At 40.1% G+C, this 14,494-nt stretch overlaps 1 protein-coding gene across 5 annotated transcripts in view; it reads left to right on the top strand.

Moving 5' to 3' along the window:
* kif21a (kinesin family member 21A) overlaps nt 1–14,494 on the top strand; it is a 54,061-nt gene that overhangs the window by 23,374 nt on the left and 16,193 nt on the right. For 4 of the 5 annotated variants that reach the window (XM_030425235.1, XM_030425238.1, XM_030425237.1 and 1 more), the window contains exons 3-20: nt 1,883–2,065; nt 3,161–3,301; nt 3,878–4,009; nt 4,105–4,275; nt 4,988–5,103; nt 6,312–6,507; nt 6,648–6,837; nt 6,967–7,033; nt 7,401–7,604; nt 8,147–8,218; nt 10,282–10,369; nt 10,458–10,572; nt 11,798–11,986; nt 12,546–12,745; nt 13,413–13,520; nt 13,621–13,689; nt 13,825–13,970; nt 14,248–14,392. In XM_030425235.1, the coding sequence (XP_030281095.1) occupies nt 1,883–2,065; nt 3,161–3,301; nt 3,878–4,009; nt 4,105–4,275; nt 4,988–5,103; nt 6,312–6,507; nt 6,648–6,837; nt 6,967–7,033; nt 7,401–7,604; nt 8,147–8,218; nt 10,282–10,369; nt 10,458–10,572; nt 11,798–11,986; nt 12,546–12,745; nt 13,413–13,520; nt 13,621–13,689; nt 13,825–13,970; nt 14,248–14,392 (2,532 nt within the window). The remainder of the gene's footprint in view (nt 1–1,882; nt 2,066–3,160; nt 3,302–3,877; nt 4,010–4,104; nt 4,276–4,987; nt 5,104–6,311; nt 6,508–6,647; nt 6,838–6,966; nt 7,034–7,400; nt 7,605–8,146; nt 8,219–10,281; nt 10,370–10,457; nt 10,573–11,797; nt 11,987–12,545; nt 12,746–13,412; nt 13,521–13,620; nt 13,690–13,824; nt 13,971–14,247; nt 14,393–14,494) is intronic. The other variant, XM_030425236.1, reaches the window with a different exon arrangement.

The following is a 14,494-nucleotide window of genomic DNA, read 5'->3' as shown; positions in this document are numbered from 1 at the left end:
TCAAAAGTTTAATTTGGAAAATAATCTGCAGATTAATGGATGCTGAAAATAATCATCAGTTTTTCTTCAGTAACTCCCCCTCCACCTCCACTCTCCCCTCCCTCTTTGTTTCCAACACCAAGTTCACCCCATGGATTTAACATGCAAGTTTGGCCTCCTAACACCCCCACCCCCACCTCCCCTACTGCTTAGGTTGCCGTGGTGACTGAGCTTCTGCTGTTCGGCACTCACGCGATTCAAAGTGAAGTCAAGTGCAGACACACCTTTTAGACAGCTATACATCTTTAATGTGTGTCCATATTAACCCATATCTCCCAGTAGCTGCTGCTGTCACCGCTGGCCTACTTCTGAAAGCACATTCAAACACAGACTGCGGCTGGTTATGCCTGGATCAGACCTCTGTGGCTTACAGGGACTAATCTAGATTTAGACAACCCACTCGGCTGCATCACAAGAACTCTGCCCGGTTGGGTTGCTGATATAAACAGACAGTAATGATGTGGAGAGCCAATTTTTTGTCTTATCAAAAAGATGCTGGTGTGCATCGTGTGAAACTGTACCAGACACCAAGCTGTAATAAAACAATTAATTAAAAAAATTGAGGGCAAATATACTCGACAGTCTGAGAGCATCGCCTTTTTTTATGACTGCACGGTGTTCAAGTGTATAAATCAGAACTCTACATGACAAAATGTAGTGTTAATCATAATTCTTTACTGAATGTCAAAGCATACAATGGTTAGTTACAGCTGATGTTTATTGTGCTTTGTAAATATGTAATGAATACTGTGTATATAGTTACTTTATCAACATTGTTTGGATGGCCTTTATGATGTTGCCCCTGATGTTTATTAACAAACCTTTATTGCTTACTAATGGTTTCTGAAAATATTTTATTGTCTAATAGCTATTTACTAATAGTAATATCCATTCACACACACTCATTCATACACTGATGGCAGAGGCTGCCAAGCAAGGTGCCGACCTCCTCATCAGGAGCAATTTTTGGGTTCATCATCTTGCTCAATGATGCTTTGACATTAAGTGCCAGGGAAGCAGTTACTGGATGGCGCGCTCTTCCTCCTGAGCTAGCTAGTTTGATCAACAATAAATTAACTTGAAGTGTTACCCTTATCTCTACTACCAACTGTCGCGAAAATGCCCCAGTGCCAAACCAAGAAAACCATAAACCGTAGTGATGGTGATGATAACAACTTTATTTATACAGCAGATTTAAAGCTTAGAGTACTTTTAATAATTGATAGAAACCATCAAATGTTAAACTGACATAAACAAACATAAATCATTCAAGAGAAAAATGAAGAGAAAAATAAGGAATACTTTAACCTTTTTCCAAAGATATAATTTAGCTTTGCTCTCCTCTAACAGTCAGCAGTTTTAAAAAAGATCAGAGATAATGTGGCACAACCAGACATGATGACTTTTTATCCGACACATTCTTTTCCCTTGACAAAACTTTACACCTTTATTACACACAATTCAGCTGGACCGCCAATAGTTTGGCCACAGATTTTAGGTTTGTTATACTAGGAGCATTCAATTTAGCCTTGAGCTGCTAACCTCGAGCAGAGATGAGCAGCGAGCTACAGGGGTTTGGCTCCAAACACCCAGATTTCATTCAAACTTGGAGTCTTTAGCCGACCCTGACTCAAGTAACAATTGAGGCAACTGGACATTTGTTATTGGGCTTTATTCAACTTTCTTCATGTATGTAGTATGACTCCCGAGAACTGTAAAAGAGTCTTTGATGTGTGAAATCGGTGGAGTTCCCTAAGGCAAAGACATGGTCATCCTTGGATTTTACATTTAATTAATGACTTGTTTATGTTTCTGATATGTGACATATTCTCCTTCTTTCCAGACGGGTTCAGGGAAGACCTACACCATGGGGACGGGCTTTGACGTAAACATTTCAGATGAGGAGCTGGGTATCATCCCCCGTGCCGTCCACCACCTCTTTAAGGGCATCGAGGAGCGCCGAGAGGCCGCCCAGGAGCAGGGACGCCCAGTACCTGAGTTTAAGATCAATGCCCAGTTCCTTGAGGTATATACCCACCTTTTAAGCTAAATATATAAAGTAAATAAAACAGACAAAATATAATCTTTCTCTGACTCGCAGTATGACAGGCTGTACAGAGATGTCATGGGTCAGGCTTATATTGTTGACACCGCTGGTTTAACAAGCTTTGACACCAGTGCTCCATCATTTAAAAACATCCACACTGACAATTGAACTGCAGCAGCTGTCGTCGGGGGGTTAGGAGGTGTCGGGGGGGATGGTGGTGTCTCAGTCTGGACAGGAAGAGTTAACAGGAATGATGTGAGGAGACAGTTGTGCCAGTTCGTCAGTTTGTGACAGTGTTCAGATTCCTCGAAGACCCTGAACTAGAGGGATGGATGAGCTGCGGCCAAGAAATGTGGGAAATCAAACACAATCAGACGGTGATAGTTTCAGACATATTTTTTTTGGGCAGTTCTTACTTCCTCATACTCACTTGTGTCGTCTTCAATTGATTCATTTTTCTGAAACAAGTGATTCTTATAAAACGTGTTTCATTCCTTTATAAAACGTGTCGCGGCATTGCTGCACCAGCCTGTCTGTTTTCTGTGTCCATGTCTGACGGCGTTGTTCCTCCCAGCAGCTGTTTGAACACACTGTTTTAACTGACTTCACCATTTACACCAAATGTATTAAAGAATATAACATATTGATATGAAACATGTAATTTACGAATACAATAAACATGATCTAATAAGAGCAGCGTCCTTTGTCGTCCATGGAGAGTCCCCAGAAAAAAAAACATTTTGAGACTATTTGCGTTTGGAAACTTTATAAACTTTGTGAAACACTGGTTACAACATATTCTTAACTGTCAACTTGTTCATTCGGCAAATGTTTAACACAATGATATTTCTTTCTTTATGTCAAAAATTATATCCGTTTGCTTCAGTTATATTCCGTTTTGCATTAATTTTGGTTCTTGTATTGTTCCTAATACAATTCAAGAAGTACATTGTTAGGGTATGAAATGTTATGAATTTGAATCTTTAAATAATCTATGAATTTGAATCATTTAATGCAAGATTTGAAGTGAACTTAAACTTTGTGTCTGCGTGTGTGTGTTTTGGCTTTATGTAGCTTTATAATGAGGAAGTTCTGGACCTGTTCGACTCCACAAGGGACATGAAGCAGAAATCTCACATCAAGATCCACGAAGATGCCAGTGGGGGAATCTACACAGTAGGAGTGACCACACGGACTGTGTCCTCTGAGACTGAGGTAAAGGAGTGTGTGTGTGTGTGTGTGTGTGTGTGTGTGTGTGTGTGTGTGTGTGTGTGTGTGTGTGTGTGTGTGTGTGTGTGTGTGTGTGTGTGTGTGTGTGTGTGTGTGTGTGTGTGTGTGTGGGTGGGTGGGTGGGTGGGTGGGTGGGTGGGTGGGTGTGTGTGTGTGAGACAAACATCTATGTGTTGATATGCCTGACGTCTTTGCTAAGATGGGTCTTTGAATAGGATTTTATCACTTATCAAATCTAGGAACTTTGTGTCGTATATCTTCATTGGTTTCAAGTTGATGCTTTTTTTCACTTTTTGTTTTATTTTTATGAGTGTGAATGTTCGAAAGCTAAATTGGAAATAAAATGATGATTAAATAACTAATCTCTTGAATGTTTATTCATGGATCTACACTCTTGATTGTGAATCTCTTTACCACCACGAGGCCTTTACAAAAATACTTTTATTCATTTATTACTCATATATTATTCATTCCTTCACTGATGTTTACTTTTATAAATGTTAGTGTTTGTTGTTCCGAGCTGTGAGTTTAACATTTAAAGGTCTTTCTCTTCCTGTTCAGATGATACAGTGCCTGAAGCTGGGAGCTCTGTCTCGCACCACAGCCAGCACTCAGATGAACGTCCAGAGCTCTCGATCACACGCCATCTTCACCATCCACCTGTGCCAAGTTCGCGTCTGTGCCTCTGACAATGTTTGTACATTCTGAGTCTCTTTCAAAATGACTTTTAAAGGGATATCACAGTGCTGTGAAACTAACTTGTGTTTGTGCATGTCATTGTCATTCAGCAAGAAACTGAGACTGATAACAGAGTCTCCAACGGAAACTCCGAGATGGACGAGTACGAGACGCTGACAGCAAAGTTTCACTTTGTGGACCTGGCCGGTTCTGAGAGGCTGAAGAGAACCGGAGCGACAGGCGATCGAGCCAAAGAGGGAATCTCCATCAACTGTGGACTGGTGAGCTCCTTCCTCCTCTGTGTCACTCCAGCAGGATTTGTGAAGTCACTCAAGGATGAAGAGAAGCTGCTGACAATCAAGATTTGGCTGCCATCTAGTGGCAGAATTTCATAAATGCACACCCTGCACTACAGGAAACGTGCAGCATAACACTATATCTTCAGCTCGTCTGATGTGAAACAAATATTATATAAACAACAGCAATGCCATAATTTGACAGTAACAAACATTTAACGTCTCTGTTATATGGTGGTTGATCTCTTCCTCTACTCGGAGGGTTAGGAGCTCGAAGAAGTTGCATTGTCTCCCCAATTTGCAGACATTTGCTGTTTATCTTCTTTGAGTTAAAACCCCTGGGGGTTCATCAACGGTGAATCTGCACCATTACTACCTCGAATGCCAGCTTAAATGGAGAACAACAATGCCCCCAATTCCGTGTTCATACCTTTTATACAGAAATGTGAGGTGGGGTAATGGAGCTATATTTTGGTCTTGAACAGGCTGTGTAAAATAGGCTATTGGGCCCTTAACGCATAAACAGAAAAGTCGAGGATAAAATGCAACAGCTAGGAACCATGTGTATGTGATGAGAAGCATGTTCATATATTGTGTTTGTTTCTGACCCATATTATTCCATTTTCACACTTGACATAGTCAACTGCTGAATCACCGTGAAATATTTTCTCCTCTGATTCTCTTCCTTTTGCTGCAGCTTGCTCTGGGGAATGTAATCAGTGCTTTGGGTGACCGAGGCAAGCGGGCCTCACACGTGCCTTACAGAGACTCCAAACTCACTCGACTTCTACAGGACTCATTAGGAGGAAACAGGTTTGCGGACTGAACTGATTTCACCTTTTTAACTCATGTGTGAGAGAGATTTTGGAATCAGCAAACCAAACGTCTTCCTTTCATCAAACTTAATAGATTAAATACAACGCTGCAACCTTTTGCCATGATATATTACATTTTTTCTCGATTGTTTACACACATTTTCTGAAAGCATGCCTCACACTCTCAGAACTCTACACACAAATCAAAAAACACACACACAATGGGCAAAACCCCTCAATTCTCCAGCGAAATGAAACTTTACATTCAAAACAATGTTATTTCTTTTCAAAATGGTATTTTGTTTTCAAATGACAAACTAAAACCATCATATGAATAGACATTTATAAGAACCAGTTGAACACTAATGTGTTCAATGTAAAACACTATGATGAATGGAAAACACTCCTTCTCCATTCATCATAATGACTTAGGCCTTCTTTTGGTTCAGTGTTACACTTACTACAGACAGTACACACATAAGTGTTTTGTTAAATATTTGAGAATATTGTTTTTATGCTCAGAACACACAAATATATTTTATTTTTCCCACAAAAAACAATGTACACAGTGTACATCCCAACCAACACAAAGTTGCACATACAGCGGTCTACATACAAAACAACAGAAGAATTTACTGTATACAGTTAGAGTAAAAAAACAGAAAAGAAAACTATGCTGCATCCTCTCTTCTGTTTTGCTAAAGCTCTTACAGCTCATTGTAAAATTGTGTGACAAGTGTTTGCCCATGTGATGAGTCAGTGTGCATAGTAGGGCAATTAACTTTAGAATTTTGAATGTGAAAACAAGAGATTTTCTTCATGAAAATTGTGCCAAATGCAGAGAATTGCGTGTAGTGTTTTGAAAAAAGTATGTTTTAGAGTATGTTTTAGAGTAAGTATTCACTGCAATTTGAATGTAAAGCAGGAATTGTGCTTGCAGTTTAGCAGAATTGGTTCAGGGGGTTGGTGCATGAGTTACATGTTGTGGTCATTGTGTCTCAAGTACCAGTATTTGTGTGTAAACAATTGAGAAAAACTGTAATGTGAAAAATAAGTTGCACAATCAATCAAAATCAGAAAAATAGAGTCTGTACACTAGATTATGCTTCTCTGAACATTTTTTACCTCTTCTTCAAACAGGCCCTTCTTACTGGTCTGAAGTTATTACAACATGATGTTAAATATCCGCCTTTCTTCTTGTCTCAGCCAAACTGTAATGATCGCCTGCATCAGCCCGTCTGACCGCGACTTCATGGAGACACTGAACACGTTAAAGTACGCCAACCGAGCACGCAACATCAAGAACAGGGTGATGGTGAACCAGGACAAGGCCAGCCAGCAAATCAGTGCACTGAGGACAGAGATCGCTCGACTGCAGATGGAGCTGATGGAGTACAAGACGGTAGGGAGAGAGGACATCAAAAGGCAGAGAGTGCATTGGAAAACTGAAATAAAAAAGATGACCATGAATATCTCATGTCAGGGAGCTGTCGAGGACATGTTTTAATTGTCCTGTGTACCGCCTCTTCCTTCCCTTTGCAGGGTAAACGCATGGCGGGTGAGGACGGTGTGGAGAGCTTCAGTGACATGTTCCACGAGAACTCCATGCTGCAGACGGAGAACAGCAACCTGAGGGTGAGAGTGAAGGCCATGCAAGAGACCATCGACGCTCAGAGGGCGCGACTCACTCAGCTAATCAGTGACCAGGCCAACCAGGTCCTCTCCAAAGCAGGTGGGTAGTGGATAGTGTTTTGTTGTTTTTATTTCTTTTTTATTTGTTGTTTTTATTTTTCACATGTTTAGTTTGATTAGAAAATCCATTTTCTCTGTCTCCCCTTAAATTGTCTTGATTTTTTTCCAGGTGAAGGTGGAACTGAAGAAATTGGAAACATGATTCAGGGTTACATCAAAGAGATTGAGGACCTCAGGTAAACAACTCTGATTGTAGATTTTAGAAATGCTAACCGTGCCCCAGTTACATTCTACAAACATCTGAGATAGTTGAATGTGTGAATACCTCCTTTATCTATCACATTCTGCTTACACAAACTAATACAAAGCCTGCTGATGGATATCAATCAACCTATTGGATATTACTGCAAACTATTTTACTGATAACGAATTAAGTTGAGCTAAGACAGGAGAAACATAACACAATTTCAAAAACATTTGGCCTTTCGGCACAGGATGCATCATACTCCAGTCTCTGGTTAAAAGTATTTTTGGACTCAAAGAGACAGAAATCTGGTTCATTTATGTCTTCCTCCTGTTTCTGTCCCTGGATTTCACCCTCAGAGCCAAACTCCTGGAGAGTGAATCTGTTAACGAGCATTTGAGGAAGAATCTGTCTCGTGCCTCCAATCGCCAGTCGCTCTACGGAGGACCCGGCACTTTCTCCTCCACGTCGCTGGCCCCTGAGAAGGAGACTTCTGACATCATCGAACTCGCCAAGAAGGACCTGGAGAAACTGAAGAAACGAGAGAAAAAGAAAAAGAAAAGGTAATAAGACTGTCGTAGGTGGACTGTGTCAAATTTGATCTATGATTTGACCGTTTCTGATTGGATGTGTTGTCGCCGGTGTGCTTTGCGAAGTCTGTTTGACTTGTTAGAAAAAGAAATATGGCATCATCTCAACACTTTTGTACATCAGGACATACATTTAAAAAAAGCTTTAGTCATGAAAACTTTAACAATATATATGCTGTTTTAGACTCCATTTTACATACATAAAACAATCAATAGCATTAACATTTAATTTTTGTAATGTAGGTTAATGTTGTGACAGTATTTGAGTGCTGATGAGCGTAAGAATTTGACTGAAAGGAGTAATTCCTGATGAGAAAGCTACAGCTGCTCTAGAGTCTGATGAGAGTCTCCAGGTTGAAACTGATCCGAGTCGTGCTGTGGGGACACTATACGAGGGGATTAGAAGGTGGGATTCTCAGTGCAGAGCTTCCTCTGACCATTCTTTCCTCCATTCTTCCTTCCTTCGTTCATCTCTTGCTTCCTTCTCTCGTTTGTCCCTTCACCCCTCCCTGAAGACTCCAGCTGCTGTTGGAGGAGAGAGAGAGGGAGGAAAGGGAGGAGGTGGTGGAAGAGGTTGAGGACGCAAGGTTTGTCAGAGCTTCCACCCTCCTGTTGCCATTCACCTTCCTTTGCTTCCCCTAATTCAGCATTTCGTTTTTTTACTTTTGTTTATTTTGGGCAGGTATTTCCCCACCTGGAGTGAGACTCATATCATAGAAGCACTTCCCCTCCTTATAACATATAATAAGCCCTTTTCACTTTATAGACCTCCTGTGTGAACCCTGTAGCTCGTTCATTGACCCATCACGCTACATCCTCGCTTTCTGTTGCATCTTTGCAGCTTTTTATGTTTTGACTGACGTAATAAAGACAACCTAGAACTAGAAAGATTCTATTATGAGAGACTTTCGACACAAGGTCCACACTATTGTTTGTGCTCTTCATAAAACATTTGTCCATTCAGATTAGAGCTGCTACCAAGGATCTGGTCCAGGCTCCCCCAGCATGATTCAGCTCAGACCTACACTATGCATAGGTTGTAGTTGGGTATCAGGATTTTCCATTGTCACAGGGTCTCTGGTGGTCTAGTGTGTTGCCTTTGCACATGTGTTAATATGTAATGACACCTCACTGCTTCTCCTAGACGCTCCTAAGACAGTGGTCGGAATAAGTTGCCCCTGCTCCAGAGGACAAATGGCTTCAAACTGCAGAAACACCAATAAAGGAATTGATTCTAGAAGAATGATGAGAAAATAATGAAATAATCAAAGCAGGATATATTACTGTGACAGTATAAGTAGATACAAGCTGTTCCCAGTATACCGCATTCAATTTAAAAGGAAAATAAAATGTATGAAATTCCTTCTAAGAGACATAATTACACACTTATTCCAAGTCTCTGACCACATGTGTCTACTGTAAAAACAAAAGTAATCATGACAATTTCCAAAGGACACAAACTGAGATCCTAAATCACTTCTTTTGTCCAGCCAACAATCTGAAACTCAAAAACGTATTTGACGTTCATAAATGAAAAATAAAAGCATCAAATCCTTGAAGAAAAGTGACATTTTTGCTTGATAAATGATTAAAAGGATTTGATAGTTAGCATTAATGAACTTGAATTTATATACCAATTTTTGTAGTCTATTGACTGCTCAAAGCGCTTTACAACACTTGTTACAATCACCTGTTCACATATTAGAGGTGCTGCCCTGCTCATCTGAAGCGATACCATGCTTCCTTTTCAGGATGCATCACAAGTTTCTGTGTTCAAGAATGGAAGTGTCAGCCTTTTGGAATAATTTGGGAATCAGTACCTTCCCCAACAATAACGCGATGTGCAGCTGGGGGGGTCCGGGGACAAATTAGTGGACAAACTGCTCTTCCTCCTAATTGGTGCAGCTCAAATTCAGAATACTAGTGTTGAAGGTTGAAACATGGCTTGAGGATGAGCTCACAGGCAGAATATGTATCCTTTTTTGTGATGGACCGGATATTCAAACATTGGACAATAAAATTATCTTTTTCTTTCTGTTTTGCTATTTTAAACTTTCTTTTCAGTTTTGGTCCAGATTATTTTGTGCCAAACACACGCCTAAACACTGCTAACCCTCTGTGTTTGGATAAAATATATTTATCCAACAGATCTGCTTCATGGACTTGATTCACAAACAGTTTTTACTTTGTGCTGCATATTTCTTCCATGTTTTTTTGCTTTTTCTGGCTGTGTTCAGACTCTGATGAGATGTCTCCCTCCTTTGTTAAAACAATACACTGTCTTTTTCACAAACGGGATCGGTGGATGATGTTAAACAATGTTTTCTCTTATAAAAAATAAAGTGCCTACAGATGTCACAGAAAATGAACACCTTAACAGTGACCAGCTTTATTCCAACTGTGTTGAAGTCGGTCAAAAAGCTTGTTTGCCAAAAAGACAGTGTGATTCCTTAATGAGAACTGTGCATTATGTAATTTACAATGCTAAGAAGAGGAAACGATGTCTTTAAACCCCATGGATGTTTTGATTACGTGTGTTACAGTGCCTGTGGAGGTGCACCATGTGCACCTTGTGTTCTGCTCAGTAAACATTCATGGCACTGTCAGAGAGGATAAATGTTTGATCTTTGACTGTGTCTCAATGTTTCAGTGCCAGCAAGGAGGAAGTTCCTGACAATGAGCAAGAAAAAGGCACAGAGAAGGAAATGGCAGAACGGGTCAACGAGGAGACAGAAATTGTACGACTGAAAGCCTCTTGTTTCATCTTTATGTTTAAATTTGTTGGAGTGTCTCCTGATATTGAATTATTCATATGTAATCTTTTAGGAGGTCCAGGAAGGCAGTGACCACGAGGAAGGCGAGGAGGAAGAGGAGGAGGAGGAAGAAGAGATGGATGTGGAGGAGAGCTCAGATGATTCTGACTCTGAGTCGGATGAAAAAGGTATGAAGGACTCCATCTGGTCTCCCTGTCACTGGTGCACCTTGAAGTGTTTTGTCCAGCAGGGGGAGCTGTTCATTCAGTGGCCTTACACAAAACCAACCAGCACCACAGAACGCTGTGCTTGGGGCTGTTGTGGTGGATGAACTCAGATCATTTACTTAGGTAAAAGTACTAACACCACGCTGTAGAAATCCTCTTGTACAAGTAAAATCATGAATTGAAAGTCTTACTTAAAGTATGTAAGTATAATCAGGAAAATATACTTAAAAGTATTAAAAGTACACCTCTCACTGCAGAAAAATCCCCTGTGACTGTTATACTGTTTTATATCATATCATTAGGTTATTATGACTCACACATAATGACAAATGTGACTGTGTCTGTTGTATGTGGTTGAGGTGGAGTTATTTTTTTGTAATAAATAGCAACTAATGGAATTGCCTGTCCTTTTTCTACCAAAATCAAATCAAATCGATTTTATTTGTACAGCCCAAAACCACAATCACATTGCCTCAGTGGGCTTTTCAATCTGTGCTGTGAGCAACATCCTCTGTCCTTAGACCCTCAATTCGAGTGAGGAAAAACTTTGAAATACTGTGTTATTGTTGACCTGCATTCTTGATAGTAATTGTGGCTCTTAACATCTCTTTGAACATGTGTACTATGATATATTCTACAAAAAACTCTGACATATAAATAAAATCAAGACATAATTTAATGTCCTTCAAGTACATCCACAGTGGTCTTCCTACGACTATGATTCAACTCTGAAAGATGGCACAACTCAAAAACACTTCAGGGAAGGAAGGCAACAACATGCCAGCGTAATGGGAAATAGTAGAGCAATTCATTAATTAAATGGCAATGAGATGTTTACAGAGTTGAATTAATTTGTTCCAAACTCAACAATTAAAAGTACTGAGGCAAGCAACAAAGGGGTCCAAATAATCCAAATTGTGTTGAGTGAATGCTGTTACTTTAAAGATGTAAACACTTTTGTTTACTGACAATTGTTAACTGCCATCTTGCAATCTTTAAAAAGCAAACAGAAGTAAAATAATTAATGGGACAAAAGAAAAATATTCTTCAAATAATCTAAAATAGTTACAAGGGACATGTACTGGAGAGGAAACTTTTAACACCAGAACAGAACAAACTGTTGATTTGTGATTAGTGTATCACTGTCAAAACTCTGTTGAATGTTTGGATCATCTATGTCCAACAGAGAACTTCCAGGCTGATCTGGCCAACATCACCTGTGAGATCGCCATCAAGCAGAAGCTGATCGACGAGCTGGAGAACAGCCAGCGGCGTTTGCACACGCTTAAACAGCAGTACGAGCAGAAGCTGATGATGCTGCAGTGCAAGATCAGGGACACCCAGCTGGAGCGGGACCGTGTCCTCCATAACATGAGTAAGACAGTGTACATCACTTATCCAGTCCTGGACAGGAAGTTTGGATAAAACTGTGGGTTTAGGTGTTGTTGATCAATTTATTATCAGTCTTCAAGTTCTTGCTTGTCCTACTTACATTTGGAAGAATTTATATCTTACCCCACATGTTTGATCTCAGTGTTTGTTCTTTGGTTAAAAAGAAAAAAACACTGCAGACTTAAATTACTTCAGAGAACTCTTTAAAGTCTTTAAAGACTCCAGACAATGACAGATTTATGTTTATCAGCACTAATGGATCAAAGCTTTGTCTGATGCAGATTTTGAAAGTTTTCAGCTTGTCAAAAAAAAAAAAAAAAAAGCATCCCAAAGAGATGTTTTGACAACTGCAGATGAAGGTTTCTAACTTTAAAACCCTTTTGAGAAAATACGTATGTATCTGCTGCCCAACGTGAGTGTTACATGTGAACCTCTTCCAATTAAAAGTGATTGAAGACATTTTTACAGCATTATTGCATTCTGTCTCTTAATGGGTGGATTGATGATCAGTTTTCCATGATGTTTCTGTTTCATTCTTTCAGCTTCAGTAGAAAGCGGCACTGAGGACAAGGCTCGAAAGATAAAGGCTGAATATGAGAAGAAGCTGAGCGTCATGAACAAGGAGCTTCAGAAGCTCCATTCAGCTCAGAAGGAGCATGCCCGCCTGCTGAAGAACCAATCACAGTACGAGAAACAGCTGAAGAAGCTTCAGATGGACGTGGCGGAAATGAAGAAGACGAAGGTGCGATTGGTTACAGTAGATGTGATCATACTGTTCGGTAATGCTGCGAGTTGAAATGTTAAATCTTGAGTCTAGAGTGAAGTGTGTTTGAAAGGACATGTTTCTATTGTGATTAACATGAAATTGACCAAAAACAGTTATAGCACTTAAAAATGAAAGTAGGGCGTCATCAGAAACATCTAGTCTAGTTGGATCTCCAGGCTTCTCCGCCATCTGTTCTCTATATTTCTTTATTTTTCACTCTCATCTTGCATCCCCACTGCCTGGCACTAATGTCTTGTGGTCTACATGCAACAAAATATAACGTATAAAGACTTATCACACATGGAAAAAGTCTGATTAAGTAAAAGTCAAGTAAAAAACTAAACATTGAATTCCATTGCACTTATTTAGTTCAGTTGGTTATTGACTGTATATTTCTGTTAGAAGATATTTTCCTTATTTAGTTTTTAAAACATAAATGACTCATGATTAGGTACAATTAGATGAGTAGGACAGATTCACTGACAACAGTCAACATGCAGCATTTTATAGGCTGAAGAAAAAGTATGATTGAAGAAACACCCCTTGAATCAAAATGAATTACAAATCCTAGAACTTTGACAGCCTCATATTGATGTATTTTGGGTATATTTGTGTGGATAATATGGATATTTTTTATTTCCAGGTCCGTCTCATGAAGCAGATGAAGGAGCAGCAGGAGAAAAACAGGATGAACGAGTCTCGCAGAAACAGAGAAATTGCTTCCTTAAAGAAAGACCAGCGCAAGCAAGAGGTTAGTGTTAATTTACATCGTGCTTTCCGTTCAGTTGGCTTAGGTATTGTATTTTTGATATCATAATTTACATGTTGTTTATACTGTAATTGTGTTACAGCACCAGCTTAAGTTACTGGAGGCTCAGAAAAGGCAGCAGGAGCTCATTCTGAGGAGAAAGACTGAGGAGGTGAGCAGCAGCTGGAAATTAATGTTGTGACAGTATGCATGACTCATGTATACAGAAATACATCTGATACATTATGGATGCAGAGGTGCACGTGGAATGCTTTCAGTTCACATTTCTCTGTACAATGTATGTCAGGTGACAGCTCTGAGGAGGCAAGCCAGGCCCACCTCGGGTAAGGTCATCAGAAAGGTCAATCTCCCAGAATCAGTCCAGGACTCCAGCCACAGACCTCCATCTGGCCGCATGTACTCCTCCGGCAACTCTGCTCCCAACGGCACTCGGTGAGTCTGTGTGTGCAGGTGTGTTCATTGCACATTTATGTTTCCAGGGAGCAAATACAGAGAGCAGCTAAATCCTTTAAATCCCCAAAATGTAACACAAATCTCTCCATGCACATGTTTTTTTTGCAATACTTATGTTGGATTTTAAAACATAATTCTGCACCGGGAAGCAATGCAGCCTTCTGATTACCAGCTCTGGAACAGCTTATTTGTTATTATTCCTGAATATGCTTAAGAGATCAGTCAATCACAGTACTGACTGATGCTGTGTGTGCAGGTCTTCCTACAGGCGTACAGTTGGTGTATACTCCACCAGAATCGCACGGAATAAATGGCAGTCTCTGGAGCGAAGGATCACTGACGTCATCATGCAGAGGATGACCATCTCCAATATGGAGGCCGACATGAACCGCCTCCTCAAGGTAAAGCTACAGCATCACGTTATGCCCAAGTTTTTGTGAAATGTCTTGATCTATCCTTTGCTGCATGTCACATCCCCCTCTCTCTCCCATATTTACTATGTC

This window comes from Sparus aurata, chromosome 8 (genome assembly GCF_900880675.1).
Source record: "Sparus aurata chromosome 8, fSpaAur1.1, whole genome shotgun sequence".
Taxonomy (NCBI): domain Eukaryota; kingdom Metazoa; phylum Chordata; class Actinopteri; order Spariformes; family Sparidae; genus Sparus; species Sparus aurata.
Note: the sequence above shows the minus strand (reverse complement) of the source record. Positions and strands in the feature narration are given on the sequence as shown.